Source organism: Papio anubis, chromosome 1 (assembly GCF_008728515.1).
Source record: "Papio anubis isolate 15944 chromosome 1, Panubis1.0, whole genome shotgun sequence".
NCBI classification, from domain to species: Eukaryota; Metazoa; Chordata; class Mammalia; order Primates; family Cercopithecidae; genus Papio; species Papio anubis.
Window position 1 is genome coordinate 107,381,541 of NC_044976.1, and position 22,009 is coordinate 107,403,549.

The 22,009-nt window shown below is 39.5% G+C and overlaps 1 protein-coding gene and 1 pseudogene across 13 annotated transcripts in view; both read right to left on the bottom strand.

Annotated features, from left to right (window-relative positions):
- The window catches only part of WDR47 (WD repeat domain 47), an 89,146-nt gene that overhangs the window by 5,203 nt on the left and 61,934 nt on the right, over positions 1-22,009 (bottom strand). For 10 of the 13 annotated variants that reach the window (XM_031651523.1, XM_009214420.3, XM_009214404.3 and 7 more), the window contains 6 exons: positions 19,190-19,447; positions 15,561-15,636; positions 10,865-11,022; positions 7,106-7,275; positions 6,434-6,610; positions 5,556-5,687 (listed from right to left, as the gene is read on the bottom strand). In XM_031651523.1, coding sequence (XP_031507383.1) covers positions 5,556-5,687; positions 6,434-6,610; positions 7,106-7,275; positions 10,865-11,022; positions 15,561-15,636; positions 19,190-19,447 — 971 coding nt within the window. The remainder of the gene's footprint in view (positions 1-5,555; positions 5,688-6,433; positions 6,611-7,105; positions 7,276-10,864; positions 11,023-15,560; positions 15,637-19,189; positions 19,448-22,009) is intronic. The other 3 variants (XM_009214434.3, XM_003892311.4, XM_003892312.4) reach the window with 1 other exon arrangement.
- Positions 11,029-11,701, bottom strand: LOC108580815 (annotated as a pseudogene).

Sequence of the window (22,009 nt, forward strand, 5' to 3'; positions counted from 1 at the left end):
AATTTTTTTGAGACAGAGTGAGACCCTGTCTCAAAAATATAAATAAATAAATAAATAAATAAATAAATAAATAAATAAATAAATAAAAAAGAAGTTTGAGTAACACTGCTCTAGACCAAAGTGGTCTAGGAAGACTTCACAAAAAAATGGGACACAAGTTAGATCTTGAAAAACAAACAGTATAAATAAGAGTATGTATGTATGTATACACAGGCAAACACATACATTTATATGTAATAAAGAATAATCTTTTCTTGAAATATATTGAAAGAGAAGAGGGCTATTATGATCAGCAAGAATTACATGAGAAAAAGTTTAGAGGAAAAGTATAAAACAGTTACAGGAAGGTGGACCAGTTTGGCTGGAGTTAAAAGTTTAACTTTTAACAAAAGTTAACATGAAAGGCAGCTTGAAACTGAAATGCAAAAGGTGGGTTAGGGCCAGGCCATCAAGCGCCTAAATCTCAAACTGCAGAGTTCTGAACTTGTCTCTGTAGACAGTAAAGCATCACTGTAGGTTTCTAAGCAAGAGAATTACATGATTCGAGCAGTACTTTGGGTAGATTAATCTAAGTGAAAATGTGTATCAAATTAAAGTGGAAAGATTGTAGAACAAAAGAGGCCACTGGAAGACAAGAAAGATTTCAGGAACAAAAACTGAATAAACAGTCAACAGTCTAGGAAATTAACTGCCTGAGTGGGGCAGTTAATTAAAATAAAGCACAAATGAGTCCCAGATTTCAAATCTAGTTGCATGAGGAAATAAAAGAACCATTATCAAAACTAGGAAAATGAACAACAACAACAACAACAACAACAGTAGGGAAGGTGGGAAGAGTAACTGATTTAGAGGAGAAATACAAAGAGTTTAGTTTTACACGTACAAAATTCATAGTGTCAACAAAAATCTTCATTCATTTACTCAGAAAAGTTATTAAATCACTACTCCCTTAGGCCAGGCACTACGGTAGGTGCTAAACCTCTTCTGAAAATAAAAGAGGTATCATTGCTGCCTTGATGAAACTTAAAATCTATTGGAGGAGGGAAGCACTAAACAAGTAAACGAGTACATAATTTTAAATAGTGATAAGAGTTCAGTAATAGAAAATAATGGTGAGGTCCCAATTAGGTAAGTCAAAGAAGGCCTCTCTGGCCAGGTAGCATTGAAGTTAAGACCTAAAGACAAGAAGGACCTAACCATGAGAAGACAAGAGGAGGAACATTTCCAACTAAGGAAACAGCACATGGCTTTACTGGACATGGACCTTGGCATGTTCCAGGAATTGGAAAGAAAAAAACTAAGTGATCTGAGATGAGACTAGAAGGGTAAAAATGCCAAGTCAAGCAGGGTCTTACAGGTCGTGATAACAAGTGTGCACTTTAAGATTTAAAGCCACTGAAGGTGTGAGGTGACCAGGTTTATTTTTTCAAAAGTGTACTCTGACTGCTACGTGGATCACAGACTAAAGGGAGCACAAGTGAAAGTGTACAGTAAGGAAGCTAGTGCAGTGGTTCAGTTGAGATGATGGTGGTTTATCCTATTTATCCTAGAGTGGTAGAAATAGAGGAAAATACGTAACTGGGTTTTTTGTTTGTTTGTTTTTTTGTAGACAGAGTCTCACTCTGTCGCCCAAGCTGTAGTGCAGTGGCATGATCTCGGCTCACTGCAACCTCCACCTCCCAGGTTCAAGTGATTCTCCTGCCTCAGCCTCTGGAGTAACTGGGATTACAGGCACCCACCACCACGCCCAGCTAATTTTTTTGTATTTTTAGTAGAGGCAGGGTTTTACCATGTTGGCCAGACTGGTCTTGAGCTCCTGACCTCAGGAAATCCGCCCACCTCGGCCTTCCAAAGTGCTGAGATTACAGGCATGAGCAATCACACCCGGCCAGGTGCAACTCCTGGGACATTCAACTTTTAGATCATGTAGCTGAGGCATAAAGTTGTTATATACCATGTTTGGTATAAGTTTGTCTTACTGTTTCTCTACTAAGAACTCTTTTTAAGGCCAGGTGCGGTGGCTCATGCCTGTAATTCCAGCACTTTGGGTGGCCGAGGCAGGTGGATCACGAGGTCAGGAGATTGAGACCATCCTGGCTAACATGGTGAAACCCCATCTCTACTAAAAAAAAAACAAAAAAATTAGCCAGGCGTGGTAGCAGGAGCCTGTAGTCCCAGCTACTCAGGAGGCTGAGGCAGGAGAATGGCGTGAACACAGGAGGCGGAGCTTGCAGTGAGCTGAGATCGTGCCACTGCACTCCAGCCTGGGCAACCTGGGCGACAGAGTGAGACTCCGTCTCAAAAGAAAAAGAAAAAAAAAAAAAGAATTTTATGAGCCTAGCACACAGAATAGGTTTCAGCTAGAGATAAAAATGTAAGTCCTTCAGCATATGCGTTACACTTAAAGCCGGGGAAATGGGTACAATCATCTAGAGAAAGAAAAGAGACTAAAGTCCTGAGCCCTAGGGAATGCCAGAATTTAGAAGTTGAGCAAAGAGAAAGAGCCAGCAAAGGAATAATTACCCAGAAAGGTAAGAGAATAGCAGAAAGCCCAAAAGAAAAGTGGAAGAAGTCAACTGTGTTGCATGACACTGAGAGTTGAAGCAAAAGTAGGATATAAAAGTGATTTGACAACCGGAAGTTTATTGGTGATCTTGAAAAAGACAGCATTTGTTATAATGGTTGCAGCAGGAACCAGATTAGAATAAGTTAAAGACTGAGGGTAAGGAAATGGCTAACAGTATATATAGGCAAGACTTGTGAGATATCTTGAGTAAAAAAAGAAGCAAAAATTGAGGGTAAGAGCTGGAAGGGATATAAGGAGATCAAGAGATGAATTTTTGGCTTGCCAATTCTATAAAATGTTTGCATGTGCATGATAGAGAAGCAGAGGAGGAGAGATACCGTAAGAGGAAGACATTAATGTTATCAGAGAGAGGAGACAACCAAAAACTAGAAGTCTCTGAAATGGAGAAAAAGGGCCTGAAAATAATGTAGAAAGCTAGAGTTTAAAAATAAATTAGTGGTAAGTGTATAGAAATTACACAAATAAACAAACAAAAAAACACAATTATTAACCCCAAGGAAAATATACACAGGAAAAAAAATAAGCTATGAATGGCATCACCCTGGTTAAAACAATGTAAACAATGACTAACTGAGCTGACCAAAACTGATATATCAAAAAGATGCGGAGGGGCTAGGCAGGGTGGTGTGTGCCTGTGGTCCCAGCCACTCAGGAAGCTAAGGCGGGAGGATGGCTTGAACCTGGAAGTCAAAACTGCAGTGAGCCATGAATGCAACACTGCATTCCAGACTGGGTGACAGAACAAAACCCTGTCTCAGAACAAAACAAAACAAAAAACAAAAAAAGAAAAGATGCAGAGAGAGGAAAAATATATGTGAATGTGGGATGATGGGAGTTGGAAAGGCACATGAAAAAGTTAAATCTTCATCTTCTATGGTAGGAAGTCAATAAATAATCCTAAAGAAAAGAAAATAAATTAAATAAATATGAATATGTCCCTATTCACATACAAATTCTTCCTCTCTCCACATCTTTTCAATATAGTTATATCAGTTTTGGTTAGATCAGTAGTCATTGTTTACATTATTTTAACCAGGGCAATGCTGTTTTTCTTAATAAGCCTTATTGAATTGCTTGATTTCTTAAACCAGGGGTCCCTAAGCCCCACGCCACTGACTGATAGCAGTCTATGGCCTGTTAGGCACCAGGCCGCACAGCAAGAGGTGAGCGACAAGTGAGCGAGCATTACCACCTGAGCTCCGCCTCCTGTCACATCAGTGGTGGCATCAGATGCTCACAGGAGTGGGAACCCTATTGTGAACTGCGCATGTAAGGTATCTAGGTTGCATGCACCTTATGAGAATCTAATGCCTGATGATCTGAGGTGGAACAGTTTCATCCCTAAACCATCCCTACCCCTTCCCACCCCACCCATGGAAAAATTGTCTTCCACAAAACTGATTCCTGGTGGGTGCCAAAAAGGTTGGGGACTGCTGCCTTAAACTATGTCATATATTAATTTTGAAAATGATACAAACTAAATTTTAACAAATCAATGATCACGGACTCAAATGTGCTGTAAAACATCATATCTGGTTTGAATCAAAGTGAAGAAAAAGGTCCATGAAACTCAAAAGAATAAACAAGGCATTAAAAAAAAAAATACCAAAAATTTAGAATACAAGGCAGACCTTTTCACTTGGAATACTACCATAGAATTCTCTTCTAATTCTGCTATTAAAAACTACAGAGGGTCGACCAGGCATGGTGGCTCACACCTGTAATCTCAGCACTTTGGGGGGCCAAGGCAGGTGGATCACCTGAGGTCAGGAGTCTGAGACCAGCCTGGCCAATATGGTGAAACCCCATCTCTACTAAAAATACCAAAATTAGCTGGGTGTGGTGCTGGGCGCCTGTAGTCCCAGCTACTCATGAGGCTGAGACAGGAATCGCTTGAACCTGTGAGGTACAGGTTGCAGTGAGCCAAGATTGTGCCACTGCACTCCAGCCTGGGTGACAGAAAGAGACCCTGTCTCAACAACAACAAAAACTACAAAGGTGGAAAAGGTACTTTAGAATAAAATAAGGATAATGGCAGAATACTGTGTCACTCTTAGATACCATGCTTAAAAGGTAGTACAATGCGGCCAGGTGAGGTGGCTCACACCTGTAATCCCAGCACTTTGGGAGGCCGAGGCGGGCAGATCATGAGGTCAGGAGATCGAGACCATCCTGACTAACACGGTGAAACCCCATCTCTACTAAAAAATACAAAAAATTAGCTGGGCATGGTGGCGGGCGCCTGTAGTCCCAGCTACTCGGGAGGCTGAGGCAGGAGAATGGCGTGAACCTGGGAGGCGGAGCTTGCAGTGAGCTGAGATGGCACCACTGCACTCCAGCCTGGGCGACAGTGTGAGACTCCATCTCAAAAAAAACAAAAAGGTGGTACAATGCAAAGAACAGTACATGGAACAATCTAAGACATACTGTTAAGTTCAGAAAGAGAAATTTGTAGTGCATGCTACCATTTCTCTGTGTGTGTGTGTGTGTGTGCATTTGTGTTTACAGGAGAAGGGAGATTAGGATACATACAAACTTTCTGGTTATATATTTATAGAATATTTCTGGAAGAATAAATAAGAAATTGGTCCTTTAGTGAAAGACAGACCAAGAAATAGGAATGGAAAGAAAATAGTACATTCCATTGTTCAATTTCACTTTTTGCCATGTGCATGCATTTTAAAAAATGTTTCTAGACGTCTGAGTTATAAAATGGCCCTGCTAACAGACAATCTGGGACATTATATTTAATCTCCCTGGGCCTTGGTTCCCTAAGCTGAATATTATTTTTACAAATAAGGTAACAAATGAAAGTATTTTGAAAGAACTGAAAGTAACTAATAAAATATCAAGTATTTATTTCATTATTTTTTATATTTTTTATATTGCAGGGGAGACGAAGTAGGCTACTGCAATTTACAAAGTTTTTTTTCTCATATAAATTCATTTAAATTAAAGAAAAACCTACCAGTTCCATGAAATGTTGTGCCAACAACACGAACACAACTTGGTACTCGAAGATCCCAAAATCTAACAGTCTTATCTTGAGAACCAGATGCAATCATCCAGCCACTCCAGGTATAAAGTGCTAAAATATGCCCTATAAAAGATCATATACTCAATTATTAATGTGGGAGAGTGTCTTTCCATAACATATTCAAAGCTAAGCACTCTAGACTTGGGCAAGGTCGCTCATGCCTATAATCCCAGCTACTCAGGAGGCTGAGGCAGGAGGACTGCTGGAGCCCAGGAGTTCGAGGCTGCAGTGAGCTATGATCATGCCACTGCATTCCAGCCTGGGCAACAGTGCAACACCCTGTCTCTAAAAAAAAAGAAAAAGCTAAGTACTCCTTATTTACAGGGCAAGTGGAGGTCTGGTTAATCAAATGTACTATGTGATAGAGATTTTTCACATTTATCAAATAGACTGACAATTTTAAAAATAAAATAAAATTCAGTAAAATGCACAACATCAAAACCATACTAGGCCAGGCATGGTGGCTCATGCCTGTAATCCCAGCACTTTGGGAGGCTGAGACAGGATGATGGCTTGAGCCCAGGAGTTCAAGACCAGCCTGGGCAACATAGTGAGACCTTGTATCTACAAAAAATTTTTTAAATTAGCCAGGCGTGGTAGCACATGCCTACAGTCCCAGCTACTCAGGAGCCTGGGTAGGAGGATCACTTGAGCTCAGGAGGTTGAGGCTGCAGTGAGCTGCAATTGTGCCACTGCACTCTGTCTGGGCAATAAGAGCAAGACCCAGTCTCTCAGAAAAGCAAATGCAGAGAGGAAAAAACACAGATTGAACAAAAAGAAAAGCAGCACTTGAAATTGATATTACATACCAGTATGTCCACTCAAAGCATGGAGGCCCTGTCCTCTTTGACAATCTGTTGTATAAATGTTACAATCCCCTGCTCCAGCACTTATTAAAATAGCTCCTCCGCTTTCTGGGCCTTCCATAAATGCCAAGTCTCTAATTGTTCCATCATGCATACTAAATTCCAGATCTGGTCCTGAAACAGTAATAAGAATTAAAAAAAAAAAAATGCTGCTCAACTTACTGTGGTAACTTGAGATTGCTAAACTACCTCAAAACTGGTCAAGAATAATGGTTCAGAAATATGGTTTGTATTTTCATTTAGGGATTGGTATTATAAGCAGTTTCACTTCACTGAGCAAAGAATTTTATCAAAATAGCTATTACCATAGGATTATCTTGTCTCTTATCTCAAAGAAAAAGAAAGAGAAGACAGGTGATGTCTAGAAAACATCTGGTAGCTATTTAAAGGTTATTTTTCTAATAATTTTATAAAACTCAAACACCACCTAGACACCTGTAAGAATTTACTAAGAAAGAGTAATACCTCATGAATGTAACTAAACAATTAGAATTATTAAAAAATTCTTAAGATTATATTCTTGGATTTCATTAAAGACAATACAGAAATACAAAATGGAGGAAACATAACGTATACACTGGTAAGCTAGCTACTGCTTACATACTTGGGCCCTACCTGTTGCGTTACAAGTCTCTGCATTGAAGGGCAGCACTTTGACGTATTTGTCATTTGATCCTGTTGCTAATAACTGCCCACAAGGACTCCAGGCCACACAGTAAATGGATCCTTTATGATGTTTATTCCTTTTAAAACGTACCACTGGCTGCTTAGGAGTCTCATGTGCACTGAAAAGAAAAATTACAGAAAGATATCTCAATTTCTTGCTTGCTACAATCAATTATTATGAGGTTCCACATTATAGTTGTTCCTGAAGGAGCAAAAAGCATGTCAGACAACAGCTTATTAATAATTTTCAAAATCATAGAAGAAACAAATTAGAGGCATACTTAAAACCCAAAAAGTAAAATTATAAACCAAATCATACTAAACTAACTCTCATTTCAGATGACAAAGGAAACAGAATATATGACTTTAAAAAAAAACTCTCCATTTCTCATATTCTGTATGGATTTTAAACTCAGAAACAAAAAAAAAAATAAAAAGCTAACAACGCTTCCAAATTTTTTAAAAATGCAATAAGCATGTAATAAACATATAATAAGCACATAATAAACATGTAATAAACATATAATATGAGCAATGTGCAAAAGAGTTCTGTCCAGAGTTTAAAATCTGGTACAGGTAGACATTGTCATGACTACCTATATACAGTAAGGCAAGTATAAGTTGTTATATAGTCCAGTATAAAGCACTGGGCCTTAAAGGATAGGGTGAGTTTTTACAGAAAAAGAAGGCAGAAGAACCACTTTAGTGACAATAAAATATAGCAGGGAAAGTACTGGCTGAGTATGCAGCAATGCAAAGAGTCTGTGCGGCTAGCGGTGAAAGGCACAAGGCATTTAGTAGAGTGAGCAGGAGGGATGTGGTGGGTGAGGCGCTGCAGGCTCAGCTGTGGAGGGTTCTAAATGCCACGCTCCTCAAGAGTTTGTCCTTTAATGACAGTCAAACATTGGCTTAATGGGGTAACAGCATTTTATCTACACTTTGAAACACAGACTAATATGAAACTAAAGATTTCTAAATCAGGTATAACGATAAAATCAAGTCTATGTAAGAAAATGTACATGTTTCTGGAGATTCATCCTGAAGGATGAAAGGGTTAAATGACATGATATCTAAGATTTATTTTTAATACTTTAGCAAATAAAAAAGATGAAGGAAGCAATGTTACAAAAATCTTGACAACTATTGAATTTCAGCATACTAGTCTCTCTACTTTTGTGTCTTTGAAAATGTTCATAATTAAGAAATTTTTTAAAAACAAACAAGAAGACCGACAAATCTCTAATACCTAAGAAGCATTTAATATTGATCTAGGCAAGGCACGGTGGCTCATGCCTGTAATCCCAGCACTTCGGGAAACCGAGAAGGGTGGATCACGAGGTCAGGAGATCGAGACCATCCTGACCCCGTCGCTACTAAAAATACAAAAATTAGCTGGGCATGGTGGCACGTGCCTGTAGTCCCAGCTACTCAGGAGGCTAAGGCAGAAGAATCACTTGAACCAGGGAAGTGGAGGTTACAGTGAGCCGAGATCGTGCCAATGCACTCTAGCCTATGACAGACAGAGTGAGACTCTGTCTCAAAACAAAAACAAAAAACCAAAAAACTGATCTAGAGAACAGACCAGATAAAAAGATGTTCTTTTCAGCTGCACAACCAATTTATCACCAAGTACCACTGATTCCTTCTTTAAATGGATTATACCTCTCAAACCCACCCACTTTGCCCCACCGCCACTGCCACCACATTAGCCATCAAATACAAACAGCTTCCTCCCTTTCTCTCAGCATCTCCTCTTATTGCCATCCAATCACAGGCAGAGGGATCATCTCAAAATACATTTACACTTGATCTGCTACTTTCAGTGTAAGTACTTTCACTGCACTCAGCATGAAATCTAAAATGGCTAGCTGCTTAATTTAGTTCATGTCTATCTCTGCGGCCTTATCAAACTCAAGCTCATAATTTTCTTTTTTTTTTTTTTTTTTTTTTTTTGAGACGGAGTCTCGCTCTGCCGCCCAGGCTGGAGTGCAGTGGCCGGATCTCAGCTCACTGCAAGCTCCGCCTCCCGGGTTCACGCCATTCTCCTGCCTCAGCCTCCCAAGTAGTTGGGACCACAGGCGCCCGCCACTGCGCCCGGCTAGTTTTTTGTATTTTTTAGTAGAGACGGGGTTTCACCGTGTTAGCCAGGATGGTCTCGATCTCCTGACCTCGTGATCCGCCCGTCTCGGCCTCCCAAAGTGCTGGGATTACAGGCTTGAGCCACCGCGCCCGGCCAAGCTCATAATTTTCTAACCAATCTGAATTTATTTCAGTTCCTAAAAAAAGCCAAGCTCTTTCTCACCTCATGTTCCCTCTATATTATTCTCTTTTCCCTTCTCTTTACATAGCTAGGTTCTACTCATCCTTAGATCTCAATTTTAGTGCCTCTGCCTCAAAGAAGTCTTTCTCTGACTTGCCAGTCTGCACCCTATCCCATTCCCATTTTATTCTCTCACAGCACCTTGTAATCCTTCTTCATAACATCTACCAAAATGTGTGTATTTGTGTTCATTTGCATGATATAATGCAAATGAATGCATCTTCCCCACTAAACCAGAAGTTCCATGAAGCCAATAAACATGTTTGCTTTACACACAACTATAGTACCTAACACACAGGAACCCAAAATATGTATTTGCTAAATAAATGTATTTCTTTTCTTTTCTTTTTTTTTTTGAGACGGAGCGCCCGCCACCTTGCCCGGCTAGTTTTTTGTATTTTTTAGTAGAGACGGGGTTTCACCATGTTAGCCAGGATGGTCTCAATCTCCTGACCTCATGATCCGCCCATCTCGGCCTCCCAAAGTGCTGGGATTACAGGCTTGAGCCACCGCCCCCGGCCTTATTTTCAAATCAGTTTCTTCACAGCCTATGACACATCCGTGTTTGTGTAAGAAATACAAAAGATGAGAAACAGTTACCTTAAGTTCAAGTTAACCCTAAACATACAAGTCTTTGGTTCTACCTCCATAATTATTGCTATTTCTCACTCCCTTAGAGAGAATTTTGCCATTCTTTCTTAAATATTTCTACTTAAATAATGCAGTGAGCACCAGTAAATTATAATACTATCAATTAACCTGGGCCTTATTATATTCCCTTTCCCAATCATTAAATGCTACCAACAGTCCAAAAGCCTAAATTATTGGTTTCAGACATAGAGATAGCAAAAAAATACAAACAAATGAAAAATCCCACCCCTCTGTTTCTCAAACTAGGGTTATAATTAAAAAGTCTTACGAGGTGTAAAACAGTAAGAGTTGTATGTAAATTACATACATAATTTATAAATAGGTGTGTATGAATAGGAAAAAAACACAGTATATATAGGGTTCAGTACCAGCCAAGGTTTCAAGAATCCACTGGGGTTCTTAAAATGTATCCCTTGCAAATAAGGGGGGATTACTATATAAAGAATTTTCAGATAAAAAACAAAATACAAAAGCCATGGAAATAAAGAAATCTAAAGCAATAAATGAGCAATGTTGTAATCAAAAACATTTTATGAAAAAATTATAAAGTTAATCAATGACTTAAGTATATTTCCTAAGCACTGAAAGTAAAAACAGTTATTTTGTAACAGAAAATAAAGTTTAATCAAAGGAAAGAAAGATTTGAAACACTACTGAATGGCAATTCTGGAAAAGGAACCTATAAGGCTAAATTAAAAACTAAGGTAAGAATGGCAGCACAAGTCATTGATCCTTACCTTGGATCAATTACGTCTGGATAGGCACATACTCTCAGAGTTTTTGAATTAGAGCCAACAGCATATAAACCTCCAGCTGGATGAAAAGCCACTGCTCTAACAGCTTGTGTGTCTTCTAGGATATTAATACAAACAAACTGCTTTTTTGATTTGTCATCCTATGGAAAGAATGAATATTAAAGTCACCTATTAAAAAAATGAATTTGAAAGAATTCATCTTTCTCCCATTTTAAATTCATTTGAACTGTATTATTCTTGTTGGATCATGTTAGGTTTACTACCAATAACCATATATTATTTTCTCTATGTTTTTCTTACTTTTTAAATCTTAGTAACATCCTTTAAGAGGCAAACACACACACGAGTAGGCTACAGTGAAGAATCTTATTTTGGAGACTTAAGAAGCCACTAAGATACTTCCAGGTATTATCTTCAATGATGCTTCTTATCTTTATTCTGGGACACTAGGTAATATTAAGCACCTACAGCTACCACAAATGCGGCAAATCTTTGAATCCTTTTAATAATGCACCATCAGACGAAACACTATTTGCAAAGTCACCCATGTTTCTCCAAGCTTCATTACAGCCCCATAGATCCTTAGCCCTCCTGCAGACAGCTTCTCCTGGATGGTTTCTAATGGTGTCTCTTCTATCTTCCATTGTTCGTAATCTGGAAATTCCATTTTATTATGTTCATGTTCACGTCCATGTCCATGGGCCATGTCTGCATTCTTTAGATGATTCTTTTAAAATGCAGTATTACTGCTTTCCTTTTTTAAAAAGTTTTACTTTTTTTAATTAAAAAAAAATACAGATGGAGTTTCTCCATGTTGCCCAGGCTGGTCTTGAACTTCTGGGCCCAAGCAATTCGCCCACCATGGCCTCTCAAAGTGCTGAGATTACAGGTGTGAGCCACTGCACCCAGCCAATTGTTCGTTTTGTTTTGTTTCGGTTTTTTTGAGATGGAGTCTTGCTCTGTTGCCCAGGCTGGAGTGCAGTGGCATGATCTTGGCTCATTGCAACCTCCGCCTCCCAGGTTCAAGTGATTCTCCTGCCTCAGCCTCCTGAGCAGCTGTGATTACAGGTGCCCACCACCACGCTAGACTAATTTTTGAATTTTTAGTAGAGACAGGGTTTCACTGTGTTGGCCAGGCTGGTCTCGAACTCCTGACCTGAAGTGATCTGCTTGTCTCAGTCTCCCAAAGTGCTGGGATTACAGGCATGAGCCACTGCACCTGGTTCCAGCCAATTGTATTTAAATACATATGATTACATGAAGTTTTTCTGACAGCAGTCTCCATATATTAAAGTAGCAAATTCAAATTCCCTAATTTTTCTATTTTTCATTACTCATTGCTAAACTAAGCTCAGTTCATAAACACTCAAGTTTTTCTTCAATTATTAAGACAAAATATAGTAATAAATATGGGCCAGGCACAGTGACTCATGTCTATAATCCCAGTACTTTGTGAGGTCGAGTTGGGCAGATCGCTTGAGCCCAGGAGTTTGAAACCAGGCTGTGCAACATGGCGAAACCCCATCTCTATAAAAATGAAAAAAAAAAAAAAAATTAGCCAGGTGTGGTGGTGTGCATCTGTAGTCTCAGCTACTTGGGAAGTTGAAGTGGGAGAATCGATTGAGTCTGGGAGGTTGAGGCTATAGTAAGCCTGGGCAACACCTGTCAGGGAGGGGAGCGGGGAGTGGGGAGAGGGGAGGTGGAAGGTAGGGAGGGCTGGGGCACGAAGAAGGAAGGAAAGAATAAGTATGCATTCCTATATTAAGTTCTCTTTAACTATTAAGAGAAAAAAAGCCCACTAGAAGTTCTAACAAAAATAATAGAGTATCATTTGTGTTTCCAAATGAAGGAAGTACAAAGGATTATTAATCTGCTTAAGAAAAAATGTTTACCATTATCTCTAGCAATGAATATTTCAGTATTTCAAGCTGAAGTTATAAAATATCCCTTTAACAGCCTGGGCAACATGATGAAAACCCATCTCTACCCAAAAAAAAGAAAAAAAATACAAAAATTAGCTGGGTGTGGTGGCACATGCCTGTAGTCACAGCTACTCAGGGCGCTGAGGTGGGAGGATCACTTGAGCCTCGGAGGTCAAGGCTGCAGTAAGCTGAGATCGCACCACTGCACTCCAGCCTAGGCAACAGAGCAAGATTCTGTCTCAAATTAAATAAATAAACAAACAAACATCCCTATAAAATAAATGGAAAAATAATGGAAACATTTGAATGTTTCATTTCTACTTTTTTTTTTTTTTTTTGAGATGGATTCTCACTCTATTGTTCAGGCTGGAGTGCGGTGGCACGATCTTGGTTCACCGCAACCTCCACCTCCCAAGTTCAAGTGATTCTCCTGCCTCAGCCTCCCAAGTAGCTGATGTTACAGGCATGCGCCACCACACTCGGCTAATTTTTGTATTCCTAGTAGTGATGGGGTTTCACCATGTTGGCCAGATTGGTCTCGAACCCCTGAACTCAAGTGATCCGCCCACCTCAGCCACCCAAAGTGCTGGGATTACAGGTGTGAGCCACCGCGCCCAGCCTTGTTTTTACTTTAAACTGTCAACTCGTCCATCCAGATCTATCTTCTGAAGAGAGAAGCTGAAGCAGTTCTGTATAAAAGCTTTTTTTTGGTGACTCCTACTACTGATGTCATTTGAAACCACCGTGTCACCCCGACCAGGACTGACTGGACATGGTGAAGGAACCTCTACACTAGGTATGGTCAATAGACTCAACCAAACCCTGTCTTTTGAGAAGTATGAATGTCAAGTACACAGACAAAGGAAAATCACTTCAGCTCTGGATGTATTCTGAGAGGTCTAGGACCCATAATGACTACAGCAATGAAAAGACTATGCCTCTCTCTACCTAAGCCTTTATTCATGCAATACAACCTAATGTGTTATACTATGTACGTCCTATGTAAGTGAATTGAATTCTGGTATTATTCGTATGAATTTGGCTAGAAATGTTACATTTTCCAATAATCCATACAAAGGGAATGTGACTGCAAAATTATATAATAGCATGGGGTAGATAAGAGAAAAAGGGAGGAAAGATGACTAATTAACTAAATGGCCTATAGCACATCAATAATTACTACATATTGCTTTATAGCAGAAGCCACACACATTGATTTTATTTGCTGTCCTTCAGTGTTTTAAATTGACACAGAGTTTTGCTCTTGTTGCCTAGGAGGGAGTGAAATGGTGCAATCTCGGCTCATTGCAACCTCTGCCTTCCGGGTTCCAGTGATTCTCCTGCCTTAGCCCCCCAAGTAGCTGGGATTACAGGCACCCCCCATCACGCTCAGTTAATTTTTTGTATTTTTAGAAGAGATGAGGTTTCGCCATGTTGGCCAGGCTGGTCTCAAACTCCTGACCTCAGGTGATCCACCTGCCTTGACCTCCCAAAGTGTTGGGATTACAGGAGTGAGTCACTGCATCCAACCTTAAAATTTTTTTAATTTGTTGTCATTTAAAAAACTAGGATATTTCACATAAAAATCTAGATTTCTAGCTTTTCTTGAAAATCAGGTCAGGTGCAGTGTCTCACACCTGTAATCCCAGCATTTTGGGAGGCTGAGGTGGGAGGATTGCTTGAGCCCAGGAATTCGAGACCAGCCTGGGCAATGTAGTCAGACCCTGTCTCTATTAATAGATATACATACATATATTTTTTGGAGACAGAGTCTTGCTCTGTCCCCCAGGCTGGAGAGCAAAGGCATGATCTTGGCTCACTGCAACCTCTGCCTCCTGGGTTAAAGCAATTCTAGTGCCTCAGCCTCCCGAGTGGCTGGCATTACAGGTGTGAGCCACTATGCCCGGCTATTTTTTGTATTTTTAGTAGAGACTGGGTTTTGCCATGTTGGCCACATTGGTCTCCAGCTCCCGACCTCAGATGATCTGCCTGCCTCAGCCTCCCAAAGTGCTGGGATTACAGGTGTGAGCCACCATGCCTGGCCTAATATTTTTTTAAAAAATCAAAGGAACTGGAAACACTGGACTTGCATATTTCTTTTGCAAGGGACAAATGTTCCTTTATGCCTATCTATTTCATCCCTAAAAGCATCTCAAATTAACACCTTTGCTTATGGGGTTAAAATCTGAACTAGGAAAAGTAAGATAGAGTGAAGCTATATACTAGTTAGGAAAGGATGCTTGGTTCCAAAGCAAAAAAAATAGGTGTACTGATGAGAAGCCCAAAGAGATACCAATAATGAAATTAACCATAGGGTTCAGAGAATAACACAGAGCCTCAATTCATGTCCCAAGGCCACTACTGGGCCATTAATATGAACGCTCCCACATGTCCAACTGTGCTTTCTAAGGCTCCCTCTTCAGTTACACCACTGAGAGCTCAACTGCCCTGAGCCTTGAAATAAATACCAATATTAGCAGTAATAACTATTTTTTTTTAAGTTTTTTTTTTTTTTTTTTTAAAGACACGAGGTCTCACTCTGTTGCCCAGGTTGGAGTGGTGCAGCGGCTATCCACAGGTGCGATCTAGTACTCTACAGTCTCAAACTTCCGGGCTCAAGACATTCTCCTGCCTCAGCCTCCTAGGTACTGTACACCACGTCTGACTAAAATCATTCTTTCTTTGAATTGAGAATTCCTTAGCAAAATTTACAAGTGCATATGAAAACAAAAAAACTTCCTTCCCCAAAGTATTACCTCTTCCCCTTTTGACCTTGATAGACTCCCTGAAGAATCTCCAAGAGGTGGCTTAATGACCGAATGTTCTGATGAGCTGTGGGAGTAGAAATTCAAGTAAAGTTTACTCCATGTATCAAAATAGAAACTAAATTAATTTACCCTTTCAAACACTAATTTTTCTTTTTAGCAAACAATCCTAGCTGACTCCAACGTTACTCTCGGGAGACATTTATTAAAATAGCCTCTGGATTCAGTAGCACCAATGGGAGTTGTAAGGAGGAGATGAAAAGCCATTCTGGAAAGAAAATTAAGTCAAAGTCCACATATTTTATAGTGAGATGTCAAGTACCCTTCTCTTGCTTAGTTCCAGAATCCTGTTTGCCATGCTTAAATCCAACCCCAGACAGGACGCTGGAGAATGCTCCAGGGAAATTATCTGGCCCAAGAGAAAAAATATCAGAAACTCACAGTTAAGGGTCCCTTAGTAAAACTATGTTTCCACTTAATCACTTTTTATGAGGCCAACAGGCAGACAGATCCACCCACATATGTAGCCCCTCCTTCTAATCAGCTTTTTAATTTTTTATTTAATATTATAAAATATAATAGAGACGGGGTCTCGCTATGTTGCCCAGGCTGGTCTCGAACTCCTGGGCTCAAGCAATCTTTCCACCTCAACCTCCCAGATTGCTGGGATTACAGGTGTAAGCCACCATACCCGGCCAGTCTTTGTTTTAATGCCTCACTGTTTACGGCCAGCCAAAGCTTTCTAGATACCTGAAGAAAGCCTAGATAAAATGTAGAGACTAAAATGAACAGAAAAATGAACTTGGGAGAAGAGAAGCAATTTAGGGAACAAAAGCTACAAAAATATAATTTAAATCCTTAGATAGAAGAGGAAATAATGGATTAATAAGGAAACAAGAGCAAGATCTATTTTTTAAAAAGGAAAAGAAATTAGATAATAAGAAAGACCTCTTAGAAAATTAAAATATGATGGTAGAAAAAAGTAAATCCATAGAAAACGGAAGTGAGGAAATTGCTAAATAATAATTTTTTAATTTCCTAGAACTTAAGTTTCCAACTTAAAAGGGCCCATGAAATACCCAGAAGAATGAAGAAAAATAGAATCATTCTGAGGTCTATTTTCTGTATCATCATGAAGTTTCAGACTATCAGGGAAGCGAAGAACCTGAAAAATTCCAAAGTAGAAGGAGCAATAGGCCTCACCCAAAGAATGAGGAATCAACCAGTCTCACCAACACGGTGAACATGGTGAAACCCCATCTCTACGAAAAATACAAAAATTAGTTGGGTGTGGTGGCGTGTACCTGCAGTACCAGCTGCTAGGGTAGCAGAGGCACAAGAATCACTTGAAACCAGGAGGTGGGGGTTGCAGTGAGCCAAGACTGTACCACTGCACTCCAGTCTGGGAGCCAGAGCAAGACCCTGTCTCAAAAAAAAAAAAAAAAAAGAAAAAAAGACAATGAGGAATCAAAATAGCATCGGACTTTTTACTCAGAACACTAAAATTGGAAGACCATGTAGCAATGCCATTGAAATACTGAGGAATGATTTTCATCCTAGAATTCTATACCCAGCAATACTAACAAAAAAGGTGAAAAAGCAAACACATTTTTAGACATGCAAAGTCTCAGAAACTTCACCTCTAATGTATCCCTTTTCAGGTAACTGTGAGATGTTAAAAACAGGGAACTTAATAAAGAGATGAGGTAAAGGAAACCCTAAGAGAACAGTAAGGAAAGTCCCAAGATTCTATCTAAGTGATCAAAAAAGCAATAAATATAAAGTGAAACAGGAGTGATCCTGGAGGGACATCTCCCAAGGAGAAAAAATGGAATAGAGAAATTTCTGATACTTTTTACAATTAATGAGAGAAGTTTTATGATCTTATAATTCTGTCAAAGCACTTACAGATAGTTTAGTGATAAATATTAAGAAAACTAATCATGTACAGACACATGTACAACAACTTGATGCAATTATTGTCTCCAGGAAAAACAAGAAGCTATATGAAAAAGAAATATAATCATATGGCACTACATGACTCAGTTGTAAATAACATTTACAAGGTCATAGTAATGTTAACACTGATACTAATTTAAACAAAAATTGATATATACTGAAGATAAGGGATAGACCAATTGAGGGTGCCATGCATGAAGAGTATGGTAGGGAATCAACACATAGCAAAAACAGTAATAGAGGCCGGGTGTGGTGGCTCATGCCAGTAATCCCAGCACTTTGGGAGGCTGAAGTGAGCGAATCATGAGGTCAGGAGTTCGAGACCAGCCTGGCCAACATGGTGAAACCCTGTCTCCACCAAAAATACAAAACATTAGCTGGGCATGGTGGCACATGCCTGTAATCCCAGCTACTCAGGAGACTGAGGCCAGAGAATTGCCACTGCATTCCAGCCTGGGCAATAAGAGCAAAACTCCATCTCAAAAAAACAAAACAGTAATAGAAGTATATTATTGAGAAATGCGGATATAGCAAAAGGCTGGGTGTGGTGGTTCGCTCCTGTAATCCCAGGATTTTGGCAGGCTGAGGTAGGAGGATCACTTAAACCCAGGAGTTCGAGACCAGCCTAGGCAACATAGTGAGATCCCATCTTTAAAAAAAAAACAAACAAACTGTATTATACGTATCAGAAAAAATAGCCAAATGGGTTGAAAATGGCAGCCAATAAGAAATAAAACTATGGACAAAGATGGGTTCTATTTTAAGCCTTGAAGTACTATTTGTCTTTTGAAATCACGTATGTATATTACATGGACAAAAACAAAAATTAAATTTTAAAATTTGAGTTCTTGTTTCGAAAGTACTCAAAACAACTATTATGAAAACTGTAATAAAAAGCAAATATTAAAAAAATAAAAATTTAGAAGAGCAAAAATTGAATGTATGCTCTGAAATAAAACTAGGTTTTTGACACTAATTATTTATAAAGTGAATTCCTATAAGCATCCAAGTGCCAAAAGCAAGTTATGCATTTTTGTACTTAATCTCAGCCAAAAAGCTGGGAATCTCATCTTATACATTTTTTAATGAACCACCCTGAAAAGTGTTTTATGCTAAGAATAAAGAAAATGGTCCTTAACTATTCCCATTGCATAAATTAACACTTGTATACTAATGACAGCAAGATAAAAATTTTCCCTGAATAGTGAAAATGTAAATATGCAGTCTTCCACTGCTGTAATTGCCAAAGCGGCCAACACTGCAGCTGCAGTCATTCCACCAGACTGTAAAACATCTTTCTATGCCCTGAAAGTCTGAATTTTAAGATTATTTGTTCAAAGATGCCAATTGAAGAAAAAAGAAAATCAAGAAGACTTAGAGATCCTAAAACTGTAGTTCTTTGAGTAGGATGGCTTATAAAAAATATAATTGCCTTGGTGGTAGTGAGGAAGCAAAAAGAAAAACAGAAGGAAAATGAAAACTATAAAGAGACTTAGACGTTGGTAGAACAGAATATAGACGAATGAAGGCAGATTAGGGAAAAAATATTGGTAGGCAGTAAGCTCTAAAAACTTTTATTTTAAGGCTCCAAAGACAAGTTCAACCTTCTAGTCATTAGTAGTAAGCTAATATTTCCAAGTTTTACAAAGTCAAGCACTTACATTTGGCTTCCACAAGGTGATTCCTCCAGAAAAGGTATGTGATTTGTTGATCCAGGATTACGAGGAGTGCTTGTATGAATATTTGAAGCATCATGTGTTAATCTCTGACTAGAGTCTTGGGGTGGCGTAGTAAAACTAGTCACAGAAGAACTATTAGATCCATTGCCTTTGCTCCCATTACATTGCTGGCTGAGTGTTGATACTTCATTACCAAGGCCATCCATTCCAATATTTAACTCACCAAGCTTTTGAATGGACCTATAAAATTAAACAATATAATCATTTTAAAATAAAAACTTAAACGCATTCCTAATATATACAAGATTAAAAGTGTGAAAAGGTAAATATATGCACATATATAATCTACGGCAAATTTAGTGTTAAAAATTACCACCATTAACTTAAGACATAACCAAGATACTGAAAGAAGATCCACATTTTCCCATAGTAAAACACTAAAGAAGATAGGCATAATGGGCATTATAGACTTTTCTTTTTTTTTTTTTGAGTCAGGGTCTCGTTCTGTTGCCTAGGCTGAAGTACAGAGTGGCATGATCATGGCTCACAGCAGCCTTGACCTGCGGGACTCAAGCAATCCTTCCAGCTCCCACACATACCTGGGACAACAGGTGCACACTATCATGACCAGTTAACTATTCAAATTTTTTGTGGAGACAGAGTCTCCCTATACGGCCTAGACTGGTCCTCAGCTCCTGGGTTCAAGCTGTCCTCCCGGCTTGGCCTCCCAAAGTGCTAGAATTATAGGCATGAACCACTGTGCCCAGCCAATATCACAGACTTTTTGAAAGCAGCTTTTATTTAAAAAAAAAAAAAAAAAACTGCTTCTTCCCAATATAACTTTGGTTTAATTTTCCATTTAAAACTTAACTTTTAAAAAGAGTCAATAACAATATCACCACTACCAAAATTGCTCATCAACAAAACAAGCCATTTTCATTCCATCTGTCTTGAGTAGTATCAAGTAGGAAATGGATGACTTGAGCAGGCCATGATGAGTAAAAAGTTAAATGGCATCCCTAATACTCTACATGTACTCATTCACTCATTAATTCATTCTACGAATACTGTTTGCCAGGCTCTGATCTAGACAACAGGGAGATAAAACAGGGAGCAAAACAAGTTAGCCTCAGGGCCTTCCCCTCAACAAATAGTCTTTCCATTACTGTAGCCTGACTCCTTATGTTGAGATCAGGGCTACAAAGGGCACAAACAGGACGCTACTTTACTCTTTTAAGATTTAGACTCATGGGCCAGGTGCAGTGACTCACAGCTGTAATCCCAGCACTTTGGGAGGCTGAGGTGGGCGGATCACTTGAAGTCAGGAGTTCGAGACCAACCTGGTCAACATGGTGAAACACCATCTCTACTAAAAATACAAGAATTAGCCAAGCATGGTGACAGACGCCTGTAATCCCAGCTGCTCAGGAGGCTGAAGCAGGAGAATAACTTGAACCCAGGAAGCAGAGGTTGCAGTGAGCTGAGATCACACCACTGCACTCTAGCCTGGGCGACACAGCGAGACTCCATCTCCAAAAAAAAAAAAAGATTTAGACCCATGGGCAGGAGCAGTGGCTCAAGCCTATAATCCCAGCACTTTGGGAGGCCAAGGCAGAAGGATTGCTTGAGCCCAGGAATTTGAGACTAGCCTGGGCAACAGAGGGAGACCCTGTCTCTACCCAAAAAAAAGAAAAAGAAAAAGAAAAACGTAGCCAGACATGGTGGTGCATGCCTATGGTCCTAGCTACTTGGAAAGCTGAGGTGGAAGGATTGCCTGGGCCCAGGAGGTCAAGGCTGCAATGGGCCGTGATCCTGCCTGGGCAACAAAGTAAGATCCCGTCTCAGAAAAAAAAAGAAAGAAAGAAAAAAAAAAAAAAAGGAAAGAAAGAAGGAAGGAAGGAAGGGAGGGAGGGAAGGGAAAAGAAAAGAAAAGAGAAAAGAAAAGAGAAAACAAAAAAAAGGAAAGGAAAGGAAAAGAAAGGAAAGGAAGGAGAGGATAGGAGAGGGCGGAAGAGGGGAAAGGAGGGGAGAGGAGGGGAGGGGAGAGGAGGGGAAGGAAGAGAAGAGAGGAGAAAGGAGAGGGAGAGAGGAAGGAAGATTTAGACCCAAAACTAGCCCAGCATCACTTTCTCCGGCTGAGATTCGATATAAGAAAGGACTAACACAGGGAGTACAATTATTGAGAGGTATTGTGGCTCATGGTATTTTTAAATTTTCCTATATTAAACATTGTGTGTGTATATTTTTAAGGCTTAAAAAATACTTACAAAAAAGCAGCTCAATATTATTAGAGGAACTGTTAGCCTTTACTAAATATGTATCAGTTAAAAATTGTAATTAAATAGCATTTCTCAAATTGTGTTCTGTGAAACACATTTCTTGTGAAATGTACATATATCTTTTTTATACTCTCCATAAAAAAGGATATGAGGTCAAATACACTTCAGAAAAACGCTAAGTATAAAAAGCATTTAAAATGCTAACACAGGCCAGGCACAGTGGCTCATGTCTGTAATCCCAGCACTTTGGGAGGCCGAGGCGTGCAGATCACCTGAGGTAGGGAGTTTGAGACCAGCCTGGCCAGCATGGTGAAACCTCATCTTTACTAAAAATACAAAAATTAGCCAGGCATGGTGGTGGACGCCTGTAGTCCCCGGCTACCTGGGAGGCTGAGGTGGTGAATCGCTAGAACCTGAGAGGCAGAAGTTGCAGTGAGCCAAGGTCACGCCACTGCCCTCCAGCCTAGGAAACAGCAAGACTCCACCTCAAAAAAAAAAAAAAAAATGTTAATATAGCATTTGA